The sequence below is a fragment of the Enhydra lutris genome, unplaced genomic scaffold (genome assembly GCF_002288905.1).
Source record: "Enhydra lutris kenyoni isolate GAN:26980312 unplaced genomic scaffold, ASM228890v2 scaffoldscaffold37, whole genome shotgun sequence".
Lineage (NCBI taxonomy): Eukaryota > Metazoa > Chordata > Mammalia > Carnivora > Mustelidae > Enhydra > Enhydra lutris.
Genome location: NW_019154121.1, coordinates 21,923,480 through 21,950,274, shown reverse-complemented (window position 1 = coordinate 21,950,274; position 26,795 = coordinate 21,923,480). Strand labels below are relative to the sequence as shown.

The 26,795-nt window shown below is 39.7% G+C and overlaps 1 protein-coding gene across 1 annotated transcript in view; it reads right to left on the bottom strand.

The window, feature by feature from the left end:
• The window catches only part of LOC111154473 (integrator complex subunit 4), a 112,934-nt gene that overhangs the window by 7,403 nt on the left and 78,736 nt on the right, over nucleotides 1–26,795 (bottom strand). The window contains exons 13-21 of the mRNA XM_022514084.1: nucleotides 24,325–24,440; nucleotides 21,092–21,225; nucleotides 19,866–20,023; nucleotides 13,374–13,467; nucleotides 11,921–12,001; nucleotides 9,559–9,689; nucleotides 3,945–4,004; nucleotides 2,237–2,396; nucleotides 1,899–2,042 (exon numbers count right to left, since the gene is read on the bottom strand). Of these exons, the coding sequence (XP_022369792.1) occupies nucleotides 1,899–2,042; nucleotides 2,237–2,396; nucleotides 3,945–4,004; nucleotides 9,559–9,689; nucleotides 11,921–12,001; nucleotides 13,374–13,467; nucleotides 19,866–20,023; nucleotides 21,092–21,225; nucleotides 24,325–24,440 (1,078 nt within the window). The remainder of the gene's footprint in view (nucleotides 1–1,898; nucleotides 2,043–2,236; nucleotides 2,397–3,944; nucleotides 4,005–9,558; nucleotides 9,690–11,920; nucleotides 12,002–13,373; nucleotides 13,468–19,865; nucleotides 20,024–21,091; nucleotides 21,226–24,324; nucleotides 24,441–26,795) is intronic.

The window sequence follows — 26,795 nt, the reverse complement described above, 5'->3', positions numbered from 1 at the left end:
GGAAGCCAGAGGTTTTTTTCCCCCTTTCTTGTCACCACAGCAAATCTTCAGGACCTGACTCATTCATATCTCTTCCAGGAAGGTTTCCCTGCCTGTCCCTGGCTATCTGTCCTCAGATTGTACTGTCAATCTACCTTCTTTTATTGGTAGCCCTTCTGCATAAATACCTCCTCGAGCCCTTATCCTTTGTTCTTACTCATCCTTTCAGACCTCCCCATGCGCTGGTGTCTCCATAAAGTCCTTCTTTTCCTCAGCCTCTTACCACACTCTATAAATTAAATTCTCTCCATCTTGTGCATGTGTATTTTAAGCATATTACAGAATTTTTTATGGTAACTAAAAACGGAAATAAACCTGTAGGGAAGGAAAATTAATTTTCCCTCTACCCTTCTAAGTTCTTGACGAAGATCACTCCTATAATAAAAGACAGATAAACAGGCAAAAAAAAAACCCAAACACAAGTTTAATAACATGTATATGTTCTATATACATGGGAAATATCCAGGAAAACTGAACTCCCTGAAATGGCTCAGGTAATCACCTTAAATACCATTTCCACTAAAGACAAAAGAAAGACGTTGAGGTGGAAGGGAGCCAGTTTTGGCTCAATGAACAAGCACAATAAACAAGGGTAAGATGTTGTAAAACAAAAAAAAAATTTTTTAAGTAATCTCTGCATCCAGCGTGGAGCTCGAGCTCCACCAACTGAGCCAACCAGGTACCCCTGTTAAGCAAATTTAAGTTGATGCCTGCCCCACTGTTAAGAGTTTTTAAAGATTGTCATCCTTCTCTTCCTGGTACAGAGGGAGACACCTTCACAAAGGATGATCTCCCTTATAAATGTAAATTTATCTCACAAAAGGGCAATTTCTTCATTTTCAGAGATCCTCCTGTGTCTTCAGCCTCTTGAAAATAATTGTCCCAATAATCCTTATGCCAAAGAGATATCTGAGGTGGCATATTGTGCTCCCCTTCATTCCTGCCTTTGAAACTTCCAAGTAGTTTCACACTCTGCAAGTTGAGTTAGTACAAAGTTCCATTATTTCACTGAACCAGTTAGTCTCTTAATCTTGAGAGTAAGTCAGCTCCATTTCAACATATGTCTTATTTCAGAAGGCAGTGTTGCCGATGGGTTCCCAAAATGAGGCCTACAGTATGTGAGCAATCAGGTATTTAGTAAGAGGCCACAGTATTCTTCTCCTGTCTTCGTCTGAGAGATGACTGAACTTCTGTTTTATAATTGCATGTTCATTGGTCTTTCACTGATACTGTGCATCCTGAGGGCAGGAATTCTGACACGTTTGCAACCCTAGTGCTTATCATGTACAACAGAGTGAGCATTGCTACATGGACGGATGGATGAGTGAGCAGTACTCTTTGTGGGGCTTAACTGCAGACTGTCTAAATCAACTGGCATCTCTACTGCATTTGCATGTGTCTCTAATATAGCTAACTTAGGAAAAAATACTCCCTAGCGCTTGCTTTTTTCAACCTTTAAATTTTGCTCACCAAGCTGACGCACCCACAGCCTAGAAAGGACTCGTTTATTATAAATAAGTTTGCTTGTGGCCCTGAAGATACCAAGTCTGCACCTCACTGTTACAAAACTAGAAAGGCCCCCGTCATCCGGTAAGCACTCACCAGGTACCAGGGACTACATATACTTTATCTCCTTTCACTGCCAATTGCTCCTATTTGTTAGTTGTAGAACCTGAGCTTCAGAGTTCAAAGTACCTTGCTCCAAACCACAGTCAGCAGAAGAGATGGGATTCACACCCAGACTCTTTCTCAGAAAGACTCTCCACCCCCCACAACTTTCTGTCCCTTAGACAGAAATCACAGGGCTGCTGGAGTTACGGTCAGTGTGGAAGCCCCATGGGGACCGAACCCTGACAGACCTGGACCTTCACAGTGCTCTGAGGGTCCTGCACGTGTTCCAGGGTTGCATCGACATCCAGGGCCACAACCAACCCGGATGTAAACCGCAAAGGATTGTCTGACTCGCCTGCTGGCTCGATGATGGTGGCCGAAGCTTTGTGGATCTGTAAGCAAGAAGAAAACACAATGATTCTAAAGCCAGGCCATCCCTGGGCAACAAAACATGATCCGTGTACTGTCTCCATGAGCAGGGGGACATGTGGGAGCCCATCAGGGGAAAGGCCCTCGCCCAGACGCTCAACTGGTCAAAGATCACCAAGGCGGACAGTTTTGACTATCTCAACAGATGTGGCCTGACCTGTTCTGGAAGGGGGAGGTGCAAGAAGGTACTCTGCCGCAGCATGGTCTGTAGAATTTTGACCACTTCTACCGGTTTAGATGTCATAAGTCGGGGCATAAGGTCAAGAAGTTTGTCCACAAAACTGTCCTGTAGGTGGGGCAAATCAGCGATAAAACACCTGGAAAAACAAACAGAAGCAACTGACTAGGCATTCATTTATGCAGGCTGAACCCCAAACATATGCCAAACCCTGAGGGATGAGAAATGATAAACTGAAGGAGCTCACAGTTCCTGACTGAGAAAGCCAGGCACCTAGATAATTAAGCCCTGGTGATGTGACCATCCTCATAGACCTGTTTACTGAATATTCATCCTCACAGGCCTGTTTACTGAATATCTGTATGTGCCAGGTAGACTCCGTGTTTTACGTGATCTTACTTAGTCCTTCCAGCAATCCTGTGCACTGCTGGAATTATTTTTGTATTAATAGATTCATTACTTAATTTAAGAAATATGTCTTTAAGACTTAGCAAGTGCCAAGTACTATCACAGGCACCAGGGACATAACAGCGAGCAAAAGAGAAGAAAATGCCTATCTTAATGAGGCTTATATTTGTTGATACGAACACTGAGATTCAGAGAAAATGATGCACTGAGGCTTTAAAAAGTTAAGTAACTCATTTCCTCACTGATTCCACAATAATTCTGCCTTACAGAAGGAGACAGTCAAAAAATCTTCCACTGAGGAGGTGATATCAATGCAGGGACACTGGGGCTGAATGAAGAAAGACGGTCCAACCCTACACGACAGATGAGGAACTTTGGCACACCAGAGCTATCACCTTACCAAAAGTCTCCTCAACCCAACTGTGCAAAAACAGACTCTCCACCTTAAAGAACCTAAAACCAAAAGTAAGGCATGAACTTAGCTGCAATTTGAAGCTAGGCTCTTAAAGGGCCAAGCAGAGTGAATCATTTGCTAGAGAGCAGCACCTATTGGTGAAGTATGGTATTGCAACTCAGCTCTACATGGAAGACTAGCAAGTATAGAGTCATGGAAACTTCAGGTTTGGTGAAGTTCATGGGTGGGCGGGGAGGACGAGGGGTGGAAGAATGAAGTATCAGACTTAATAAATGTCTGACTATAAAATCCTATAAATGCTTTCCTCCTAGTATTATATTGGCAGCACATCACCTGTCTGGTCACTAACTCAACTACTACTTCTTCGTGAAGACTTCCACTCACCTATTGCATCTGTTTTAACTAATTTACTCCATACAGAATTCTGAGAAAACACAGCTGTACTGCAGAATATAAGTTCTTGATAGATTAATGGAAGAATTTTTTGTAGATTATAGAAAAATATGGAAATTTAAGAACAGTGGTGAAAAGAACAAACAAGTTACAATTTTTCAACAAAAAAAGTTTGTTTTACCATGTAGTACTTGTCTTTTTCATGGCCCAGCTGAATGCTGAATCCAAATGATTCCTGATGTTTTCAATATACCATTGTATGTTTAGCTGAATTTAGGTGAATTTTAGCTGAAAAAAGAAATTTATATACCCACTAAAGAAAATACACAATTAGGGCACAGTGCTACAGAAAACACGTTGGCTGCATGAGTTAAATCAAGGGTTCTGGCTTGTGATTGCTCTTGTTGCCCTGTACGTGCTATTCTCTGCATAACCAAGGTTTAGTAAGCTAGAAGGTGATGAAAATATTACCTCTGAAAAAAGTCCACTTCCTGTAAAAACTTTTCACACATCCCAAATAAGGGGTCAACTCTGTAGAAAAAAAGAAAAACAAACAAACAATACACATATTTTGCTTCTGTAATCTTCCATCTGAGGAATTAGGACCAAATTCCCAGAAACCGGGAGTCTACATCAAAGGAGAATGAGAGTAGTACACTATCAAAATTATCTCTAAGAGAAAGAGCAGACTTCTAATGGACCCAGGGGGGAAATATCTGCCAGGATCCCAAGACCCAATTCAGACACTGCAGTGACTGTTGGGCTCAATGAACGCTCAAAATCAAGGGCTATTCTAGGCCACGCCTGGCATCAGACTGACTGAGGATTCAGGACAGAAGCAGAGCTTGTGGGCAGTGCAGCATCATGCTCCTCCTCTGTGGGACTCCTCATAGCGCTCTACTCAGCAGTCCAGAGGGCCGTCTGGGAGCTCTAAACTGGCCCAGGATGGAAAGCTCGGGTGCGAGGAGAGGATATCTACACCAGGTCAATTTGGAGACTATCCTGTTTAGAAGCCTCATGCTCCACTGACTCAATGAAGCCCAAAGCTATGGTGTCTGCATCAGGCAACTACAGTTCATTGATAGTTCTTTCTGATCTACATGCAGTTTTATCAGTGATCATTTTTACTAAGGCACTGTCACCGAGTAATACAGCTGATGCTACCAGGTTTCTAGGGAACAGACCTAGAAGGTTAACCAAAGGTCAGATTCTCATGACGAAAAGGAAAAGGTTTTGTTACTACTTTGCCCAAGACACAGACTATGTTCTTTCTTCATCACTTGGTTCTTTTTATTTCTTGTAATTTCTGAATGACACTTTCCATTTATTTTCATTAATATATTATTCTTTAGAGGAGTAAAGTGCCAGTAAAGAAAAACAAATACTCTTTACTTACATAAAAACATGGAAAGAAATGGTGTTAACTTTCATTTTTTAAAAAAATATTTATTTATTTGAAAGAGAGAGAGAGAACATGAACAGGGAAGCAGGGAAGGAGGCACAGGGAGAGAGAATCCTGAAGCAGACTCCCTGCTGAGCATGGAGCCCAATGCAGGGCTCAATCCCATGACCCATGAGATCATAACCTGAGCCAAAACCAGGAGTTGGCTCCTTAACCAACTGAGCCACCCAGGGACCCCACTGGGGTTAAGGTTCTTTTTTTTTTTTAAAGATTTTATTTATTTATTTGACAGACAGAGATCACAAGCAGGCAGAGAGGCAGGCAGAGAGAGAGGAGGAAGCAGGCTGCCCACTAAGCAGAGAGCCCGATGCGGGGCTCGATCCCAGGACCGTGAGATCATGACCTGAGCTGAAGGCAGAGGCTTTAACCCACTGAGCCACACAGGCGCCCCTGGGGTTAAGGTTCTTAATAAACTAGTTTAGTCTTTCTATTAAAATGTAAATTCCATGAAAATAGGGATTTTGTATTAATCATTTTGACACAGGATGTATTTCCTGACACGAGAAGCTATGACAATAAATATCTGTTGAATGAACAAGTAAATGAGAAATGACAAATGGAAACTTACTCTATAAGCAACATGCATTTGAATTCTTCTCCTAAAAAGCAGGTAGCACTAGAAACTTTCTTAACTCTGATAAACGACCAGAAATAGAACTGAAATTTAATAGTGAGGTTCACCCACTGAAGATCTCCAGCAGTGAGAGGGCTGGATGGGAGACCTCCAGCTAAGCAGGGGTGAAAGGAAGGTAATTCAGTCAAGTTTATAAAGACTCATCTTGGAGGGCCTAAATAAAATACAGATTTGGGAACTCTCTCTAAACCTAAAACAGAGCAGGAAGCTTCACCTACATGCTATGTGAAGTAGGCTTTAGCACGAAAAACATCTACTTTTTTCTTGATGTGAGGACAGAAAGCAGGGGAAAAGTGAAGTCCACTGACTTCACAACTGACCTATAGTTGACTTTTGTTTATAAGTATGCAAAGACAATGGGAAATTATTAGATGATAAAAAGATAATCAGGGCTATAAAGGAGACCAAGCAGACCTCAATGAGATAAAGTCAAGGTAAGAAAGCACAGAAAACTTACTAAAAATTCTAATAACTAATGTCAGTGATATTAAAGAGGAGATCTAAAAGGACACTACACTGATAAAGCAAGAGAAACTGTTAGGAAAGGGGTACACAGAAGAAAACACACTCAGAAATGAACAATAATAATGAATTCAATTCAGCAGTAAAAGAATTCTACAATGAGGGGCACCTGGGTGGCTCAGTGGGTTAAAGCCTCTGCCTTCAGCTCGGGTCATGATCTCAGGGTCCTGGGATCGAGCCCCACATCAGGCTCTCTGCTCAAGAGGAAGCCTGCTTTCCCCCTCTTTCTCTGCCTCTCTGCCTACTTGTAATCTCTGCCTGTCAAATAAATACATAAAATCTTAAAAAAAAAAAAAAAAAAAAGAATACTACAATAAAAAATGATGAAAATTGAAGTAGAGCTTAAAAGAGCATACTGAAGAATTTACACAGAATACAGAGTAGAAAAACTAAGAAACTGAAATTATGAGAAAAAAGAGAGACAGGCAAAACAGATCCAGAAGACACAGCATCCAGTATGACAGACGGGAGCGGATGGAAGTAGTAGTGATTAAAGAAATAATGGAGGGGGAAAATTCCTTGAGCTAAAAGCAGAGCTTACACTGAAAGTCAGTGAGAACACTGAAAAAAAAAAAAAAATCAAAAAACACAAAACACCACATACATATCTGAGTAGAATTTCTGAATTCTAAAAAGGAAAAAAAATTTACAGCTCTGAACCAGAAAAATAAGCCTCCTACAAAGGAAAGAGAACCAGACAGACATCAGACATCCTAACTGTAATACGAAATACTAAACAGTAACACAGCAATATTGACAGAGCTCTGGAAGAATTCCAGTTATGTCTAAGAGCAAAAGAAAGGCAGTTTCAGACACACAGGGTCTCTTATATATTTATTCAGAAAAGCAATTACTAGAAAGCTAGAATGTGTTCCAGTCAAATAGCGAATTAGAACAAGGAATGTCAAAAAGCAACTATAGCACAAAAAAAAAAGTAGTGAGCAATTTGGAATTAATTTTGAAAAAATACTTATAAAGCCTAATGAATACTTTAAGAACCAATTCTTCAAATAAGAAATACATTATAAAAATATAATAAGCTGAAACTGAGTTCCAAATGATTTAACAGTATGAGACAATCAAATAAAAACGTATTAAAATTTTATCTTGATCTGAGGTGATCTTGATAGAGGTAATCATAAAGTCTATTTAACTTTTTATGTTGATAAATATAAGTTGAATATGTTTATTAAAAATACAAGTAAAAATACTATTTACATATAAACTAATATAAGCTAACATGTATCAAGTGTTTACTCTGAATGAGTGAGGCAGTATTTTAAGAGCTTTACATTTAATAATTTACAATAACCCTGTGAGGGTGAAGCAGATACTATTATTATCCCAGTTTAACTTAGGGGGAATAAACTGAGGCACAGAAGTCTTTTTTTTTTTTTTTAAAGATTTTATTTGTTTGACAGAGAGAGATTCAAGCAGGGAGAGAGGCAGGCAGAGAGAGAGGGAAGCAGGCCCCCTGCTGAGCAGAGAGTCTGATGCGGGACTCTATCCCAGGACCTTGAGATCATGACCGGAGCCAAAGGCAGAGGCTCAACCCACTGAGCCACCCAGGCGCCCCAAGGCACAGGAGTCTTAAAGCAACTTGTCCATGGTCACTAAGTTTGCAAATGGTGGGGGTCAAGATATGAGTCTAAGAAACAAGGAACCATAGCCCTCTTAACCTCTATGTTCTATTGCCTTTCACTGGAAAAGTTCAGACGTAGGGTTAAAACTTTCAAACCCTTGGAAAAAACAAAGAAACAAAGAAAACAACCAATCTAGCAAAGTCAAGGAAAAAAAAGGGCAGAAATGAATACAAGCAGAAAGTATAAAATACTATAGCACAAGAATAAATTTATTAGTCTTTGTATAATGACATGGAAAAATGGAATATCACTGGATGAAATGGAAAGAGGCAGAACACAAAGTATATTATGATTCCACTTATATTAATACACACATTTATAATCTATATATATTTATCTGCCTTGGGAAGAGTCTATTGACAGTTGTTTCAGAAGGGTTAGATTGTCAGGGAACCTTCACTTAATCTGCAATATTTAAATTTTTTACAATAATCACACATAAACTGAAGTATATACATATGTATGTATGTATGTGTGTGTATGTGTATATATATATATATATATACACATATATATGTATATATATGTGTATATATATATATATATATATGTGTGTGTGTATATATATATATATATATATAATTTTTTTTTTTTAAATAAAAAGAGTATAGATGCAAAGGGCTCCTGGGTGGCTCCGTCGGTTAAGTATCTGCCTTCCGCTCAGGTTATGATCCCAGGATCCTGGGATAGCTTGTGTCCTCTCTTTCTCTCTCTGTCTCAAACAAATAAGTAAAATCTTAAAAAAAAAAAAAAAAAAAAAAGTGTAGATGCCAACACAAGCACCTGCGTTTGCTCAGCTGTGACTGGCAAACAGTAGGGATTAAACATTTGTTAAATGAATGATGGCTATCTCTAAGATTACATCACTACCTGATTTTATCAGGTCACTATCAAAATCAGTGAAGAAGTAAAATAACATTCAGAATGTTCTTTCTGACCTGGTATTTTTCAGCACTTACTTAAACACTCCTATTTCCTTCTCTAGGCCACTTTTAGACCAATACCACCGCCAGACAGAGCATCAGACACATCTCCCACCTGGGTACGAGCTACGGCATTGTGTCAAGTCTAGGATGCCATCACTCTTAGGAGGCACCTTTATTTTATAAAACACCAAGAAAGAAAAAAAACCGCTTTCAATCCAAGTGTGCCACACCATCAAAATATCTAATTTCAGAGAGTTTAAATTTAAAATGTGCATTTTAGAATCGATTAAATATGGCAATTCTAATGGAAAGTCTGATAGTGAGCTCTTACTATGTACCATGTACCATGTTAAGTGCTTCCACATGTATCATCCCATTTTTCTTCATGGAAACCCCATGAGACAGATGTTGTCATCATTCTCTTTTCACAGACAGGGAAACAAGGCACAGAGAGGCTAAGAAAATACCATCCCTAATCAAACAACTAGTAAGTGGAGAGGTCCAGGTTTGACCAAGGTAGTCTCATTGCACAGTACATTCTCTTCTTTTGTTTTTACTGCCTGGGAGAGCTTACTAATCTCTTCAGAAGAGAAAATATGGTTCCTGATGCTAAATTCTTAAAGAAATCAATCAAGGACCATAAAGAATGTCCTTGTTGCCTGTTGACCTATGTTGTACTATAGGCAACGGAGAGCCACTGCATCTTTCCAAAGATCCAGTTTGACCCAAAGATAGAACCTGGAGTATCTGAAAAAATGAGGAGTTTGCATACTGTTTAGCAAATTTTTTATAAGTATCTTTTCACCTCCCATTAACCTTGGTGAGATCTCTGAGTGCATTTATTTGGAGGAGTTTTTGAAAGGACGGTGCCTCCCCTTTCAGCAGCCACACATCTTACCCTCGAGTAGTCCGAGCTGTTACTATAAGTTGCAAGGCTTTGGCCTGCAGCCTCATGTGATGTATAATCACCACCTGTTTATTCTCCACACCACTGTACATGAACTCCATTTTGTAGGTCTCTTCCATGATCTATAAAGAAAGGTAATGAAAGATCAATAAAAATATCATATTGGTTTTGATAGCAGCATAGAATTCTAGGTGAAATTCTTTAAATTGAGTTTTTTAATGCCTGTGCTTTATTTAAGTGCCTGTGGTAAGAGAAATTAGGATAATTTGAGAGAAATTAATGTGTTGAGGAAATTAATATAGTATGTCTTATGAAAACAGAGTAAGTTGTTTTGTCAGTTAAAAAAAAAAAAGATTTTCATCCAGTAATAAAGTCATCTTAGTTGATGATGTCAAGATATGAATAATAGTTCAATCACTGATAAAATCGTAAAGCACTGCTTATTACCCTAACCCCAAACTAATGTGTTGTAGGAACAAACGAATGAACACCATATATGGAAACCCAACCCTAGGAAAAGTCCTCAAGAATTTAGCACCAGGAACCATTAACCACATGTTAATCATCCAGACAGACTGTTCTACAGGCCTGGTCTGTTATTGGGAATATGGAGAGGAGAACAAGTGTAGAAAACAATGTCTATGACCTCAGCTCAAGCCCAGTTCACTAAGCTCTTGTTCTATTCGATCCAAATCAGCTACTCCCATCCAAATGATGCTTCTCTCCCCATTCTGTGCGTCCCTTCCTTTGAGGGCTTTGGGGTCAGAGAAAGGACTCCAGGCTCTCCCACAACCGCCAGAAAGACAAGTTACCTAATTACACAGGGCCTCAACTTCCCTATCTGTAAATAGGGAAGAAGTAGCCCTAAAGTCATAAAACTTCAAGGATAAAATGGAGCATGGACAGCACTTAGCACAGTATCGGGTACCCAGCAACAGTAATTACTTTTCCCTCTTTCTTCCAAACTACTGCTCCCTGGTCCCACCCCTCCCACTCTGGGGCTCTAGTCATTAGGCTCTACTTCCCTACAGTAAGCCACACAGCAGGTCTGAAAGGAAGTCTAGTTCAGAGGACAGATCAAGTAGAGTAGTGGGAAGAAAACATAGTGGATACCAGAGGATCTGCGTTCAATTCCCTAACTCTACTACTTATACCTCTATAAATTTAATCTTGCTGAGCCTCAACAACTTCATCTATAAAATGGACTTAATATTCATTCTTACCTAATGGGATTACTGTCAGTGTTAAAACAGACATGAAATCATTTAGTGAACTGTAATGTAACAATCATTAGCTTGCTATTGGGTCATAATCACTGGGTCATATACAGATGGACTCACTACCTGAAAGACAGGACCCAGAAGAGTTCACCAAATCCCAATACCTAAGAATGAAGGGAAACTGCTTAAAGTCAGAAAGGAAGAAACTCAAGGCAAATATAATCAAATTCTACTTAATGAACTAAAGAGTACATAAGGACCTTTCAACATTCAAATGTTGGTATACGCTAAAAATATAAACAACTTCAAAATGAGTTCAGCTACATTTTCAGATGAAAGGTTCATGACAATATTTACTGGATTTTAATATATCTGAAATACAAACTGATAATAGTTTTATTTACTTATTTTCTTAAAGATTTTATTTATTTATTTGAGAGAGAGATCAAAAGTAGGCAGAGAGGCAGGCAGAGAGAGAGGGGGAAGCAGGCTTCCCACCGAGCAGAGAGCCCGATGTGGGGCTCGATCCCAGGACCCTGAGACCACGACTTGAGCCAGAGGGAAAGGCATAACCTACTGAGACACCCAGGCGCCCCAATATTTTATTTTTTTTAAGAGTGTATTTATTTATTTGACAGACATAGATCACAAGTAGGCAGAGAAGCAGGCAGAGCTGGGAGGGGAAGCAGGCTCCCTGCTGAGTAGAGAGCCTGACATGGGGCTTGATCACAGGACCCTGAGATCATGCCCTGAGCTGAAGGCAGAGGCTTATTAACCCACTGAGCCACTCAGGCACTCCCAAACTGATAATATTTCAGAACAACAAAGCATCTTAAAAATCATCCAGTGAAATAGCTATATTTTACAGAGAAGGAAAAATCCAGGGAGGTTAAGCAGCCTCAATATCACAATATTAGAGGCCAACCTGGGACTAGAACCCAGGTCCCCAGACTCCAAAGCCAATGCTGTGTCCCCTAATTATGCTGCTTCTCAAATCACTAACATCTGTCACAGGCTGGAACTGAGAAGGGCACAGCAGAGGCATAGAGCCATGTGAAAGCCTCTGGCTCCATCTTAGATGAGAAAATTCCTGGACAGAGATCCATCTGAGAAGAAGATCCCAAAATGCTTACCTGTTTTGCTGCTGCAGAGGCCAAATCACTCTGCTTCAAATACAAAGGGGCAGCCACATTCCACAGCTTTTCTTGCAGGGCCTACACAGACAAATCAGGAGACACAGAACACAGAGGTCACCAAGACTGGCGTATCATTTGAAGCCTCTGCATTTGTTTTGCTTTGAAAATCTCCTGGATCACGACTTCCTCTCAATCTTATTCTTTGAAGCTAGTAAGCCCTGCCTATTATAGAGAAAGAGGAAAGCAAAGGCTGAACTTCTTCCCATTCAATCCAATTCCCGGCCCAAAGGCCCTATATCCAGATCAGACCAGTGCTTGCAAGCAGATGGCAGAAGTCACGCAGGTCTCACTAAAATGGGCGAGAAAGCCATGGCTCTCAGCCCTTCTTGTTCCCAGAGCCACTAGACTACTCTGGCAGCCCAGACCCAACTTCCTTGACTATGGTTCTTTTATTTTGCTCACTATCCTTTGAAGAGCCCCTCCCCTTACTGACATGTCACACCAGAAATCAAGAAGCTTTTCTACATTCTTCCCTCTCCCTCAGTCTCTTTATGTTCAAAAGCATCATGCGGAGCCACAATTTTACCTTCCATCCCTCTCCTCTCAGCTGTATGGCCCCAACTCTCATCTCTCTAAATCTCTGCTGTAGTCCCTAAAGACATAACCTAATGGCTTTATAGAAGATCTAGACTAACAATATCTAATAGAAATTAACACACACAATATATATAATTTTATATATTCTAGTAGCCACATTTTTAAAAGTAAAAAGAAACAGATGAAATTAATTTTGACAAAATAGTTTACTTAACCCAGTATATTTAAGATATAATTTCAGTATAAAATTAGTATTCTAAAAGTTAATAGTTTACATTCTTTTTCATCCTAGTAAGGAAATCCGTGCGTATTTTGCATTTATAGCACATCTCAATTTAAACTAACATTTCACGTACTCAATAGTCACATGTGCCTGGTGACTATCCAGTTAGACAGCAGCAGGTCTAAACTATAGATATAGAAATTTTTAAAGCATCCAAATCATACTACCCTTCACAGTTATTGTTTCACTTCCAATCATTTTTTATATATATGCTTTTTATATAGTTGTAGTCTAAAAGCAGAATTGTGTATGCTTTTTTTTTTTTGTACATAACATTACACTGGGGGCGCCTGGGTGGCTCAGTCGGTTAAGCCTCTGCCTTCGGCTTAGGTCATAATCCCAGTGTCCTGGGATCAAGACCCCATCGGGCTCCCTACTCAGCGGGAAGCCTGCTTCTCTCTCTCCTTCTGCCTGCTGCTCCCCTCACTTGTGCCCTCCCCCCTCTGTGAAATAAATACATAAAATTTTTTAAAAAAGGAAAGAAAGAACTGCTGAATCCACTAAAGTGCTTTCTATGCACTTTATGCACATAGTAATCACAAAATACAAACATAAAGGATCCAAACCAACCTTGATAAGAAGAAGTTGACACCGAAGGTAGGTAGCAGAGAAGTCAGCGACTCCTGCTAGTTCAGACTGAAGTTCTCCAAGTCTTTGAAGATCCCTGCAGTAAAGAAAACCCCAAGCCCAACAGTGGATAGGGATAATGACAGCCATATAAAGGTCCAAAGCATTTTACCATTTTAGCAGCACCTGCATGGCTCAATGGGTTAAATGTTTGCCTTCAGCTCAGGTCAGATCCCAGTGTCCTGGGATCAAGCCCTGTGTCCCTCCCCCTGCTTGTGCTCTCTCTCTTGGTCCCTCTCTATCTCAAATAAATAGATAAAATCTTTTTTTTTTTTTTAAAGATTTTATTTATTTGACACAGAGAGAGAGACACAGAGAGAGAGGGAACACAAGCTGAGGGAGCGGGAGAGGGAAAAGCAGGCTTCCTGCTGTGCAGGGAGCCCGATGTGGGCCTAAATCCCAGAACCCTGGGATCAAGACCTAAGCCGCAGACAGCCGCCTAACAACTGAGCCACCCAGGTGCCCAACAAATAAAATCTTAAAAAAAAAAAAAAAAAAAAAAAGCATTTTACCATTCTATACTTAGTAAAATTGGTCATAAATTTTAAAACGATAACACCCAATGATGGAGTGGTTATAATGAAACTGGTTCACTCATGCTTTGATAACAGTTTAAGCTGATAAAATTCTTTTGTAAAGTAAAACTGTACCATTATAAAAGCCATACGTACTTTCAAATATTTTGATCAGTACCTTTACACTGAGAAGTAATTCTAAGAGAAATATCCAACAGAAATGAAATGCTTTATGCCCCACAATATGTCACTATTATAGTGGAATATTCTACAGATGTTAAAATATAAAACGGTAATAAGGTATATGACCTTAACTATATAAAAACTGTATGTAGGAGAAAAATACAGCAAAGTGGTTTTCTGAGAGAGGTATGAGGATTCTTTTTATTGTCTTCTCCTAACTGTGCTTTATTTTTCAAGTGTTTTATATAACAGATGAGTATTTTTTCTATCACCAGGAAAAAAAAATTAAGATATTGTAGTAGGCTTTGTTGGCTCCCTACCCAGTTAGCCATTCTTTACGTCTTCCTCACTTACTGAACTCTGATTTTGTTCAAGGCAAGGTATCCTCAAACTCATCCCCAGGTAGAGTCTGACTGAACTAAGCCAATTAGTATATGTCATCTCCCAGGTTATGTGACCTAAGTTGGCCTTCTCAGTCCTAATTGAAGGACTTATACTCCACTTGGAGCAGGCCTGATAGTAGTTTGTATGTCTGTCTCCATCTCCATCATGCCCTCGACTGAACAAGAGCACTTACGGTCCTGACTGCCACTGGCAGCCATACTGTAACTCCAAAAGAAAAAAGCTTTGGGATAAAGCAAATGCTGAGGACAAGAAAAATCCAAAGAGACAGAGAACTGGGTCTTTAATAATATAAGTGAACTACATGACCATACCATACTTAGAACAGCCTCGGATTTCTATTCATATGAGAAAATAAAAAACCATTGCAAGCTTGTTTGAGATAAGGTTTCCCAGATACCTGAAGCCAAAAACATCCTCACTGGATACTGGCATAGACAAAGTGATTGCAAAAATATAAAACCAAGCTGCCTGGAGGCAAGAAAATAGAAAGTGCCACACACAGGTCAATAGTTGTGTGGGGGCTGGAATTACTGATTTAAAATTTTTTATTTTTTGAATAGATAATACATACCTAGCTATACAATTAAACCAATAAGATAAGAGAATTCAAAAGATACTAAAGGATATGCAACTAACTTAGTTCACCTTCCTATAACAGGGCGCCGCAAACCAGTACACCCTTCCCATTGGCAACCACCATTACCAGTTTCTTTCTTTCTGTTTTGGAGATAACACAATAGACCAACAAAAAAAATCATTGTTTTCCTTTCTTCTTTTTTGAGGAGAAGAGTGTGTGTTTGTGTGTGTGTATGCGTGCATGTGTGTGTATGACCTAATAATCCATCTCAGAAAGCATTCATGGAAAACTATCTTGTTTTTTAAGGGCAACATCAAAATTTCATACAGAAATCATAGCTGTGGAAAAGGTGATTTGGGTCACAAGGGAAGCGGAGCTGCAGGGTTGGCATAACATAGAAAGTTTCACAGTAGCCTATACAAAACTGTCCGTTTGACTAAGCCCCTCCCTCTAATACACGACTTTCTTAATAGCTAATGCTGCATCCTATGGACCATGGTATCAGGAAGGAGATGCCCTGGGAAGAGACACAGAATGAATTACTCCCAAAGTGACTGAAGAAATTGGGGCCTGTGGCTTATATATCATGTCTTGGGAGTTTGGGTGGCTTGAGAGGTTCTTGGAGAGCCTACTCATGTGTGGAATCCAGCACAATAAAAGGCAAGACCATCCTAGCTAACCGCACCTGTGAAACGCTGCAGAGGTGGTCAGCTGGCCTCTCTCTTTCACATCTCTGATGTCTCCCTTGCAAAGGCAGCCCTGAATCACTCCATTTCTGAATGTTTCCTCTCGAGGAAGATTCTGGCTTCTGTTTCGATGACAGACAACACTGAGCAGCTGACTACACATGAGCTGGCGGCCGCCGGATAAGCTATTCTACAGCCCTGGCACTGGAAGCAATTGTTCTCAACTGCACAGAACAAGATGTGACCCAAGCAACCATGGGAGAGCCGAACTACTGTACAAGCAAAAAAAGAAACTTGCTACTCCTGGACAAAATGCTGTTATCCTACTGTTTCCTCTCTGTACCTCTTTATGCCCACAATCCTCGGGGAGCCTAAGTTTAAACATCCCTCAGGAAACTATGAACTCTTTAATGAGAAGGTACAAAGATCACCTTCTGTGTGCACTATACTAGGTGTGCTACGTGTTTCCCTACTTGAGCCCATTTAATCCTGACAATGTGAATTGCAATTAATTGTATGTCACTGAGAATGAAAGGGAAGATCAGAGTTTAATCAGTTTGCCCAAGGTCACAGGATTAATAGTGGCAAAAATAGGCCTTGAACTCAGGTCTGTCTGAACTCCAAGTCTTTTCTTTAAACTATATATTTCATTTATTTATTTGTTATTAAACTCTTTCATTTATTTATGAACTACATCAAATACAGATGACACCAAAACCAATTTAAAACCAGACGCAAGGGTGCTTGGGTGGCTCAGTCGTTGAGTGTCTGCCTCTGCTCCAAACATGATACCATGGTCCTGGGATTGAGCCCTGCGTTCGGCTCCCTACTCAGGGGGAGGCCTGCTTCTCCCTCTCCCACAGCCCCTGCCTGTATTCCCTCTCTCACACTCTCTGTCAAATAAATAAATAAAATCTTTAAAAAATAAAAAAGCCAGATGTTATATATTTTTTAAAGATTTTATTTATTTATTTGACAGAGATCACAAGTAGGCAGAGAGGCAGGCAGAGAGGAGGGGAAGCAGGCTCCCTGCTGAGCAAAGAGCCCGATGCGGGGCTCGAACCCAGGACCCTGAAATTATGACCTGAGCCGAAAGCAGAGGCTTTAACCCACTGAGCCACCCAGGCGCCCCTAAAACCAGATGCATATTAAGCCACATTTCTACAAATGGGATTTGGGAGGGCAAAAGTGCCCTTCCCAGGAACATACACTTTAGCAATCCTTCATCCACATGATGGCAATAAGCATTTATAACATTTGGACAGGATTTACTTAAAAATATTAAGAGCATGTCTACTGTGTCAAATGAGTGGCAATTTAAATTTTATTATTTTTAATTTGTTTCACAACTTAAATTTTAAAAACAAAATTTCAGAAATAACCAACTGTTACCTAACCAACTGCTATTCTCAAAATACTTTCCACGTCATGATAATGACCTTCACAACAGTCCTGTGACCAGCTACATAGTACTCTCAAATTACAGATGAGGGCGGACTTGAGGCCCAAGATCATGTACCTAGGAAATGATAAAAACTAAGGCTTGAACCAATTCCTTTGCATTTTACATCTCATTATACTAGACCCTTTGTGTCCTACAAACCGTTAATCAGAAACAGAACAGTGTGACCAGATGAAAGGAAGGGCTAGTTAGACCTATGTTCTAATCTATGACCTTGCCATTCTTGGTCCTGGACAGTCTTCTCCCTTCTTCACTTGATGAACTTCTATTCAGTCTTCAGGTAAATGCTTAGCCATCTAAGGAGGGGCTAGGTACCCTGCTTCTGTTTTCCTAGAGAACCCTGAACTTCCCATCTGCAGCATGGAAAGCACAATATTACAATTCTTGTTTCCCTAGCTACCTCCCCAACCAGGCTGTATGATCCCTTGCAACAAAGACTGTTTTGTTCACCACCATGCCACTTTTGCCTAGCATATGACAAATACTCAAAAACCATAAAACAAATGAATGACCCCCAGCTCTTTCACTCATTTAAAAATGGGGTACTTTTCATAAGACTGTTTCCAAATTCAACTCATAAAGCACTTAGAAGAGTGGGTACATAGTAAGCACTTTGAATAGATAGCAGCTCTTATTATGATCAAGGACAGCAGAGCCTTACAAACATCATATCTATATACATCTGGAGGTGTGATACAGCCAGAAGAAAATGCCACCTATAAAAATCTTAAAAGTCTTCATTCCTGGTTAACAGTTTTCAACAAGTATTTACTGAGCTCCTATATGGTACCCCAGGTACAATGAAGACAAAGCAGTTATGTCAAATTCTAGAAACAAACAAATCATCTCCTGGAGCCCCAGCTGAAGCATACTTTCTACAGGTGAGATCCCATTAGATTAAATGACCTCTGGGATTACAACAAAGGTGATGGCTTGCGTATGACAGTGAAGTTTGTTTTAAACTAGTACCAATAAGCAAGTGATCAGAGTCCTAATCAGAGAAACTTCTGTATGAAACTCTAATATTTCCCTTTTCCACAACTACCAAAAATGTAATTTCTGCAGAACCCCCAAGTCACCCAATCTAACAGGAATCATCTACACTGCAACACGTCACAAAGTTTCAAATTTAGAGTCAAACAAAACCAGATTCAAAGCCTGGTTTTGCTACTTCTTAGCAAATTGCTTCACCTCCCCAAACTGTCATTTCTTCTCTGTGAAATGATAACAATAACTGCAATAATGTTTGCAAAACAGAGTACGTCATCTATAACTACTCCACCATCTGCTTTACTTTCTGGATCTTTTATCGCCCTGGCCACCTTCATCAGAATGCACTCAAGTTAGAAACAGTATCCAGGACTGACCATAGCACTAGAACAGTGGTCTCACCAGCCTGAAGCCCAGCAGGACTACATGCAGACAAGTCGGGCCAACAGGTGTTTACTCAGCACCCACTAATAGCCAGCACTGCATCTGATGACCAAATTGGCTTGCTTTTAGGCATTTTGTACTTGCTTTAGTGCCAACAGGATAAAAACTGTCAAAAACAAAACCTAAATGTTTACTAAGGTGGGGATGAGTCAGAAAGTGGAACTTATTTTCCTGGGCTTAAAGCCAACAACTTCAGATACTGGCCTCTAAGAACTAATCACTTTGTTAAGGGAGCGGGAGAAAAAAACATGACCGAGGCATCACTTCAGGGTCAGCGAACCTTTTCTGAAAAGGGTCAGATAGTAAATATTTTAGGCTTTGCAGACCATACAGTGTCCATGGCGCTATTCATCTCTGCCACAAACCTTATTCACAAAAGCAGACAGAAACTGTTTTTGTTAAAGGCAAATGGATTTCAATTTGTTTCATAACATTCAAAACATCCTAATAAGGTCTGGAAGAGTCTGCTGGTTGTTCCCCAATATCCTCCCCTTCTTCTTGAGTATCAGAGTCACCAAATGTTAACTAAGCACTGGTCACCAGAATGAAGACTGCATTTCCTAGCTCCTAACAACAAGATACCATCATGTGACTTAAGTTCTAGTCAATGGGATGTAAGTAAAATTAGAACATGCAACTTTGGAGAAGTGTCTTTAAAAGGCGGTAAGGTTAGAAATGATGATGCCCTTCTCCTGCTCTTTCCTTTTTTCTGCAGCCTGGAAAACAGAGGGGATAGTCAGAGTTTGGATTTTTAGGCAGAGAACCTAATGCAGAAGATGGAGAAAGAATGTACATAAGGACCTGATAAACATCGTAGTTCTGCCCTCCCTGCAGGAAAGAATTAACCTTTCCTCCTAGATAAGCCACAGTTCTTTACATTTTCTGTCACTCATCCTAACTAATACACAAGGAGAGAAAAATTTAAAACAGCTTCTTTGTAACTCTTCAGCTTTGCACTCATCATCAAAGCGGTCATGAGCACGAAAAGCTTTTCTTTGTAATATGTTCAAACTCCAATCTAATGCAAATACAAACATGTCATAAAACTACATGTGAGTGTAGGCCAACAGACTCAGAAAAACTAGCCTGTAGCCGACACCAGAAATCAAAACAGCTCAGCTGAGCATAAGTGTAAAGTTTAACTCTGTCAAAGTAAAGAGATGGTCACCTCACCTGATGGTGAGCTCCAGCAGCTCCTGGGTTCCCTGAGGGTCCAGGTGCTGAAGACTGTAAACTCTTTCAAGGCTCTGCTGCAGAAATTGATGGGAAGGGTCCTCATGAGGCATGATACTGGGGGAAACAGCCGATGACACTAGTTTTCTACCTGGTAACTAAGCAAACATAGTAGGGTTATAAGACCATCAAATTCTGTGGCTCAGCTTCTGGTAATACAAAGAAATCAGGACAAAAAAAAGGGAGTCAAACACAGGAAAGGGAAAACAGGTAAGGAGATTCTGTAAATAACCTTTCTCTCATTCCCTAGCTTCAGTGGGAGAAAGGGAGACAGAGAGAATAGATATGGTTTACACAATACAATCACTCCAAGGAGAAAAAGAAAAGAGAATGGATAATATTATGTTCTATTGCTAACTGAAGTAAATGAGGTAACCACAGAAATGGGACTAAAAATCAATCTGCTGTCACATTTATTTTTAAATTTCATTTGATCTTTCACTTCATAGGGCAATGATGGCTTATTACCAAATAAATTTACATAGCACGCTATAAAAACATTTTATAGGATAATTATAATTCTTGTTCTTACTGCTAAAAGTGCTTACCTTTCAAGAAAGGGATGGACGAGAGCAAAGAGGATTTCACTTTTAATTTTGTACCTTATACACAGTTTAGATTTTCTAACCATGTACATATATCATTCTAAATAAAGTCCTTGGGAGTCACCTAAACAGGAATGAGTTAACACAAATGGAGAGCTTAGAGAAGTGTCTGCACACAGTCAGCTTTCAGTGTTTGCCATTATCCTCATGGTTCATAAAGTTTTTCTTTCTGTATCTCTAAGGTTTTAAACGTAACAAAGGTTTTATTATTAAAAAATAAATTTGTTGAGAATTTTGGCTTTATGTAATTGTTAAAATGTTGCACAATCTAATCCTTGGTCTAGAATATATTGTTCTAGATTCCTTTTTCTTGCCTAACATAACATCGTGAATAACTCAGGGACATTTAGAATACGAATCTTCTTAAAAAGTAACGAATACAGAAGAAAAAGTACAAAACAGTGGGAGAGAGCCCAAGAGAGAAAGAGAATGAATGAATGTGTTTTCAGAGAAAATATAGCCTGCTCTTTGCTATTTAACAACCACAAAGGACCCAAAATCAAAACACCAAAAATAATGACAAAACACCAAAAATAATGACAAAAGTTGTTTTCAACATACCCTTAAGGCAGGAACAAGATGAGAAAGACTGTCTCGGAGGTAGGCATAGTGTCTGAAGGTATGATCTGAGAACAGTGCTGGCATTGTTGGACAGGTTTTAGCAGCATTAAAAATAAGAACCAAAACTGCAATGTCTGAGGGATGATTGGGTTAAGTAAACCTGGAGGTTTAAAAGGTTGACATTGGCCAGAATGAAGTGCCTCCAATTCCCACCCTCAAAAGTCTTATTAAATGACAATTTTCTAACAAATAAATGCAAATTCAAACAAAGAGATACATTACCCCACTCACCAAAGGTTTTTTAAAATAATGCCTGATCCTGCAGAGAATAGTAACACATAGAAACTTCCAGTACATGGCTGACTAAAGTACACTTGGGCACATATCTTTGGATCAGAATTTGACACTAGACAGTAAAAGTCTTTTGAATGGTGCGTAATTCTACACCTCAGATTTTACTCTAAGTAAATAATCATAGAGTACAGAATCATTTATAATAGCAAATAATCAGAAACAACCTAAATGCCCCAAAGCAGGAAAATGACCATATACCTTGTGTTTCATCTACTTGATGGGAGTATTTTGCAATCGTTAAAAATTCTATGTTTGAAAAATTTATAATATTGTATCACAAACATTGTATCATAAGTGAAAAAGCAGCTGCTAATATATACAGAGGATATGAGAGCAGCCATCTATTATCATATATTTGATGAGGAGATAAACTATGTTAAAAAAATAAAACAAGAACAAAATCCCAACACCAAGCCTTAAAAAAGAAGGAAAAACACCAAAATACTAATGGTCGATTACTCTGACTAGCAGGACTTTGCACGTTCAGTATGAAGTTTCTTTCTATTTTTTGGACTTACTTTCTATGTATATTTTCTTAACAGAGGGAAAATCAGAAATTAAAAGGTAAACATAGTTTCCAATCTTCTATATGTATCCCTGTGGAAGACCCTGTTAGTTGCCTACCCAATATCCATTCTTCCCTTTTTCCTTGCTAACAGAATACTGATTTGACCACAAATATCCTCTAACTTTCTCCTTAGAATCTGGGCCTGATCATCAGACCTCCAGCAGCAATGCTGGACAAGTGAAAATGGCCGAACAGGAAAACAGAAGGAGTGTGGATCAGCAAGAATACTGTAGAGCTGCTATACTAGCAACAGACTGTGTACTTCCAAATTTCTTCTACCTTGGAGAAAAGTAAAAATCTTAATTCAGTTAAGCTTCATTTGGGGACAATCTCTTTTACTTACAGCCAAACATATTTCCTAAATAACAGAATCTCTCAACTGCCCAGAAAAGTATCCCAATGTTAGAGCATTCCAAAAGTGTTTAATGTTTTTTTTAATGTAAAAAGGGCCCTCAGATTTCTGAGCACTTCAATACATCATGTGAGGTTTGTGATAACATCTAGCCCTTAAGCCCCTTTCTGATGAGCTAAATTTCAAGCAGCTATAGTACTGTACCTTTAGAGGTAAGGTCTGGAATAAGCTTTTCTCAGAGGTAAACACGAAGTCAGACATTGATTAGTACATAAACTAAACAAACGGTTAAAAATTTCTCCAAACAGGGGCACCTGGGTGGCTCAGTGGGTTAAAGCCTCTGCCTTCAGCTCAGGTCATGATCTCAGGGTCCTGGGATCAAGCCCCGCATCGGGCTCTCTGCTCAGTGGGGAGCCTGCTTCCTCCTCTCTCTCTGCCTGCCTCTTTGCCTACTTGTGATCTGTCTGTCAAATAAATAAATAAAATCTTTAAAAAAAATTTTTCTCCAAAAAGTATGAAAATAAACAAAGAGAATGAAGAGAGACTACAATGGTCATCCTACGACAGCCAGTTATTTGGCTGATCTTTGCATCTCAATAAATATCCCCTAAACCTCACCAACAATCTGCTGTAGAGCAGAAAGAACCATAGGAGACTGTGGATGCACTGATGTAAATGTATTCCCATTACTGGAAAACAATCTAATTGCATGGCATGCTGCCCATGGCTGTCACAAACCCACTCAACTTGCATCGGAGGCAAAGTAATCCTGCAGACTAGCTCAACCCATCCCCTCTTCAGGCTGCAGATTAAGAAAGTTCATAAACTGGGGCCCCTTGGTGGCACAGTCAATTAAGCGTCTACCTCTTGGTTTTGGCTCAGGTCACGATCTCAGGGTCATGAGATGGAGCCCCATGTCAGGCTCCAGGCTCAGCCTGGAGTTTGAGATTCTGCTCCTCTGCCCCTCCCCTGCTTGCTCTCACACTGTGCTCTCTCTCTCAAATAAATAAATCTTTAATAAAAGAAAAGAAAAAAGAAAGAGAGAGAGAGGAAGGAAGGAAGATCGGTCATTCATAGACCTTAAAACCAAAGATGGGGGCACCTGGGTGGCTCAGTCATTGAGCATCTGCCTTCCCTCAGGTCATGATCCCAAGGTACTGTGATTGAGCCCCGCATCAGGCTTCCTGCTCAGCGGGGAGTCTGCTTCTCCCTCTCCCTGCTGCTCCCCCTACTTGTGCTCTCTCTCTCTCTCTATTAAATAAATAAGCAAAATCTTTAAAAATAACAACAAAATAAAATAACAAAGATGCTTGGCTTTGAATTCCACATGTGCTGCTTGGGGAGTTATTTAGCCTTTCTTTCTTTTTCTTTTTTTTTTTAAAGATTTTATTTTTTTATTTATTTGACAGAGAGAGGGAGATCACAAGTAGGCAGAGAGGCAGGCAGAGAGAGAGGGGGAAGCAGGCTCCCTGCTGAGCAGAGAGCCCGATGCGGGACTCGATCCCAGGACCCTGAGATCATGACCTGAGCCGAAGGCAGAGGCTTAACCCACTGAGTCACTCAGGCGCCCCTTATTTAGCCTTTCTAAGCCTCAGTCTCCTCATCTGCAAACTGGGAATAATACCTCCTTCCAGGGGTGTTTGGGAGATTTACATATGTAAATATGCATATTTACATATACATGGTAAATGTATAAAGCATGAAATAGTGTGGAATATAATAGGTGCTGAACAAATGGTTTAAAAACTAATAATAATAGTATTAAATAGCAAATGTGAATTATTGTGAAAACAAGAATGAAAGCTATGAATAACAACTATTAGGCTCCCTCGGAATATACTCTTAATTAAAAGAAATGAAAAAAATTAAACCTAGGACCGCCCCCTCCAAGTTACAGTGCAGAAAAAGATGCCAAAACAGCCCACCAAATCAGCCCAGTCTTTCCTAAGCAGAGGATACAAGCTGGATCATCCATGTCTGGTTCAGCTGTGTCAAAAAATGGATGTGTGCTCAGGAGCTCTGGCACCAAGGGAAGCACCAAGGTTGGATGCCGACTTCCCAGAAACTTTAAGCACCTGAAACAAACAAAATGAGAGTCCACCTTAATAACTTAACAAATGCTTTAAAAAGTACTGGGGATTGGAATTAGAAAACCTGATTCAGAAATGCAAATTCCCAACCACCCATTTTTGGTAACCTCTATGACCTCAAATAAGTCATTCAATTATTCTGGAACTCAGTTCATCTAAAAAAAAATGCTATTATCGGGATGCCTGGGTGGCTCAGTTGGTTAAGCGGCTGCCTTCGGCTCAGGTCATGATCCCAGCGTCCTGGGATCGAGTCCCACATCGGGCTCCTTGCTCATCAGGGAGCCTGCTTCTCCCTCTGCCTCTGCCTGCCATTCTGTCTGCCTGTGCTCGCTCTCTCTCCCTCTCTCTGACAAATAAATAAATAAAATCTTTAAAAAAAAATGCTATTATGAAAATTAAAGAGCTGGTATGGCATAAATTACTACCGATTATTTAACCAACAGCTATTTTCTCCAAATTCCTTGCCAAGAGAACACTGATTTTACCCAAGTATCAGGCAGGTGCTCAGAGAAGGGAGACTCAGCCCGAGGGCTCAGGCACAAGTGGTTTAAACTTTACTACCTTTGCAGGTAGTAAAGTAACCCATTTCTGCTCAAAGGAACAAGAAGGGAAGTCTGGTGGGGAGCTACTCAGGAATGTTCTCCTAGACAAAAAAAGAAATGTATGAGAAGGAATGCCCTTTCCTTTCTGCCTTAAGATACTGTCTTATGAGGCAGCCATCCTGCAACTATGAGAAAAATGCCAAGAGAATTGCAGAGAAACCACAGTGTTAATAACCCTGTTAAGCTGTTAAATGACCAATCCTGTAACTGACTTGACTTCATTGTTTAAACCACTTTTAATCAGATTTCCTATTACTTGTAGGCAAAAGCACTATAACTGATATCCTGGGCGAAGTTCTGAAATCAGAAGTGACCTGACCTGAAACATGAAAATGAGTAACTGTGTGGCCTTGGGCAGACAGGCTTCTCACCTACAAAATAGGATTAAAAAATCCTTACCTCATAGAGTTGCTATAAGCATTAAATGAGATAATGAATAAAAATTACTCAGCAAAGAGTCTGTCACAGAGTAAGAACTCAATTAGGTATTATTAAGTAGCTATTAGTTAACTATTATGATGACATGAAAACCCTTTATAAGCCATGGCACTACATGGCTTATACCACTACATGGCACTGGTTATTAAGCATTTTTATTATCATTTTTTAAGTTCTGTTTTAGAAGGTGTGCCGAACTGAAAAGAAATATAAATCCTTATCTCTATTCTTGTGGAGTTTATAATTCAGCTGGGGCAAAAATGATGAACACTATAAGGTAATGAACTATCAAATGAATGATACTCCCCTGCTTTCCACTTGTCAAAGGTAGAGGAGATCACCATGATCAGAAGTTTCACAAAGGAGAAGGGACTTCCTTAGGGACTGGAGAACAAACAGACTGGCAATAGAGAGAAAGCAAGCACCAGGAACAAATTCATGGATATACGGAGTAGGATAGGTATCCCATTTAAAACACGTGATATTGTTAGGAAAGTATACTTTTCCCCAGTTCTGCTTTTCCTTCTATGTGAAAAGAACTGAATGGCTACTTTTCTGAACTCCCAGCCCTTTTACTCACTGTGTTTTAGGGGACATTGTAAATCTTGTAGTCTGGCCTCTAGGTGCCACCTCTAGGTGCCCTTTATTTTATCTCCTATTTTGTTCAGGTCACTCAAGCATCTGGGCCTCTCTGAAACTGGACTTCAATTCTGATTTGTTATATTTTTTCTAATCATCTATCTACCTACCTACCTACTTACATATTCCCTACTTCTTTCCCTCCTGCTATTTGAAAGCTAGGCCTCTGAATTGAATCCGTTTTTAACTCTCCATAGCACCAACACAGCAATTGGGTTATGGAGCCAAGTGCTCCAAGCATTTGCTGAATGAACTAAAGCTATATAAACATAACAAACTACCTCCCCTCCAGTTTTCATTTATGTATCTACCTTTAAATATGTCTTAAAAACATGCCACTGTGATTATTCCTTCCCTCTTTTATCACATCCTTTTTTGGTATTCCTAAATAAAGCCACCATTCGTGGGAAGAAATGAAAAATCAAATGATTATTAGAATAGGCAACTTCAAAATCCTCTGGAGCACTACAAACACTACAAGGTGAAGGAGCTTTTGGTCTACAGTCACCAGTAAAGACAGTCTTAAATAAATACTCTGGGTGAACCAAATAACCACCTGTCTTACTGTAAGGCAAAAAGAATGTTCTGTGAAACACTCCATAACAATCCCTTCCATCAAGCAGAATTAATCATTCCTTCTGTGTCATCCCAGATACAGACA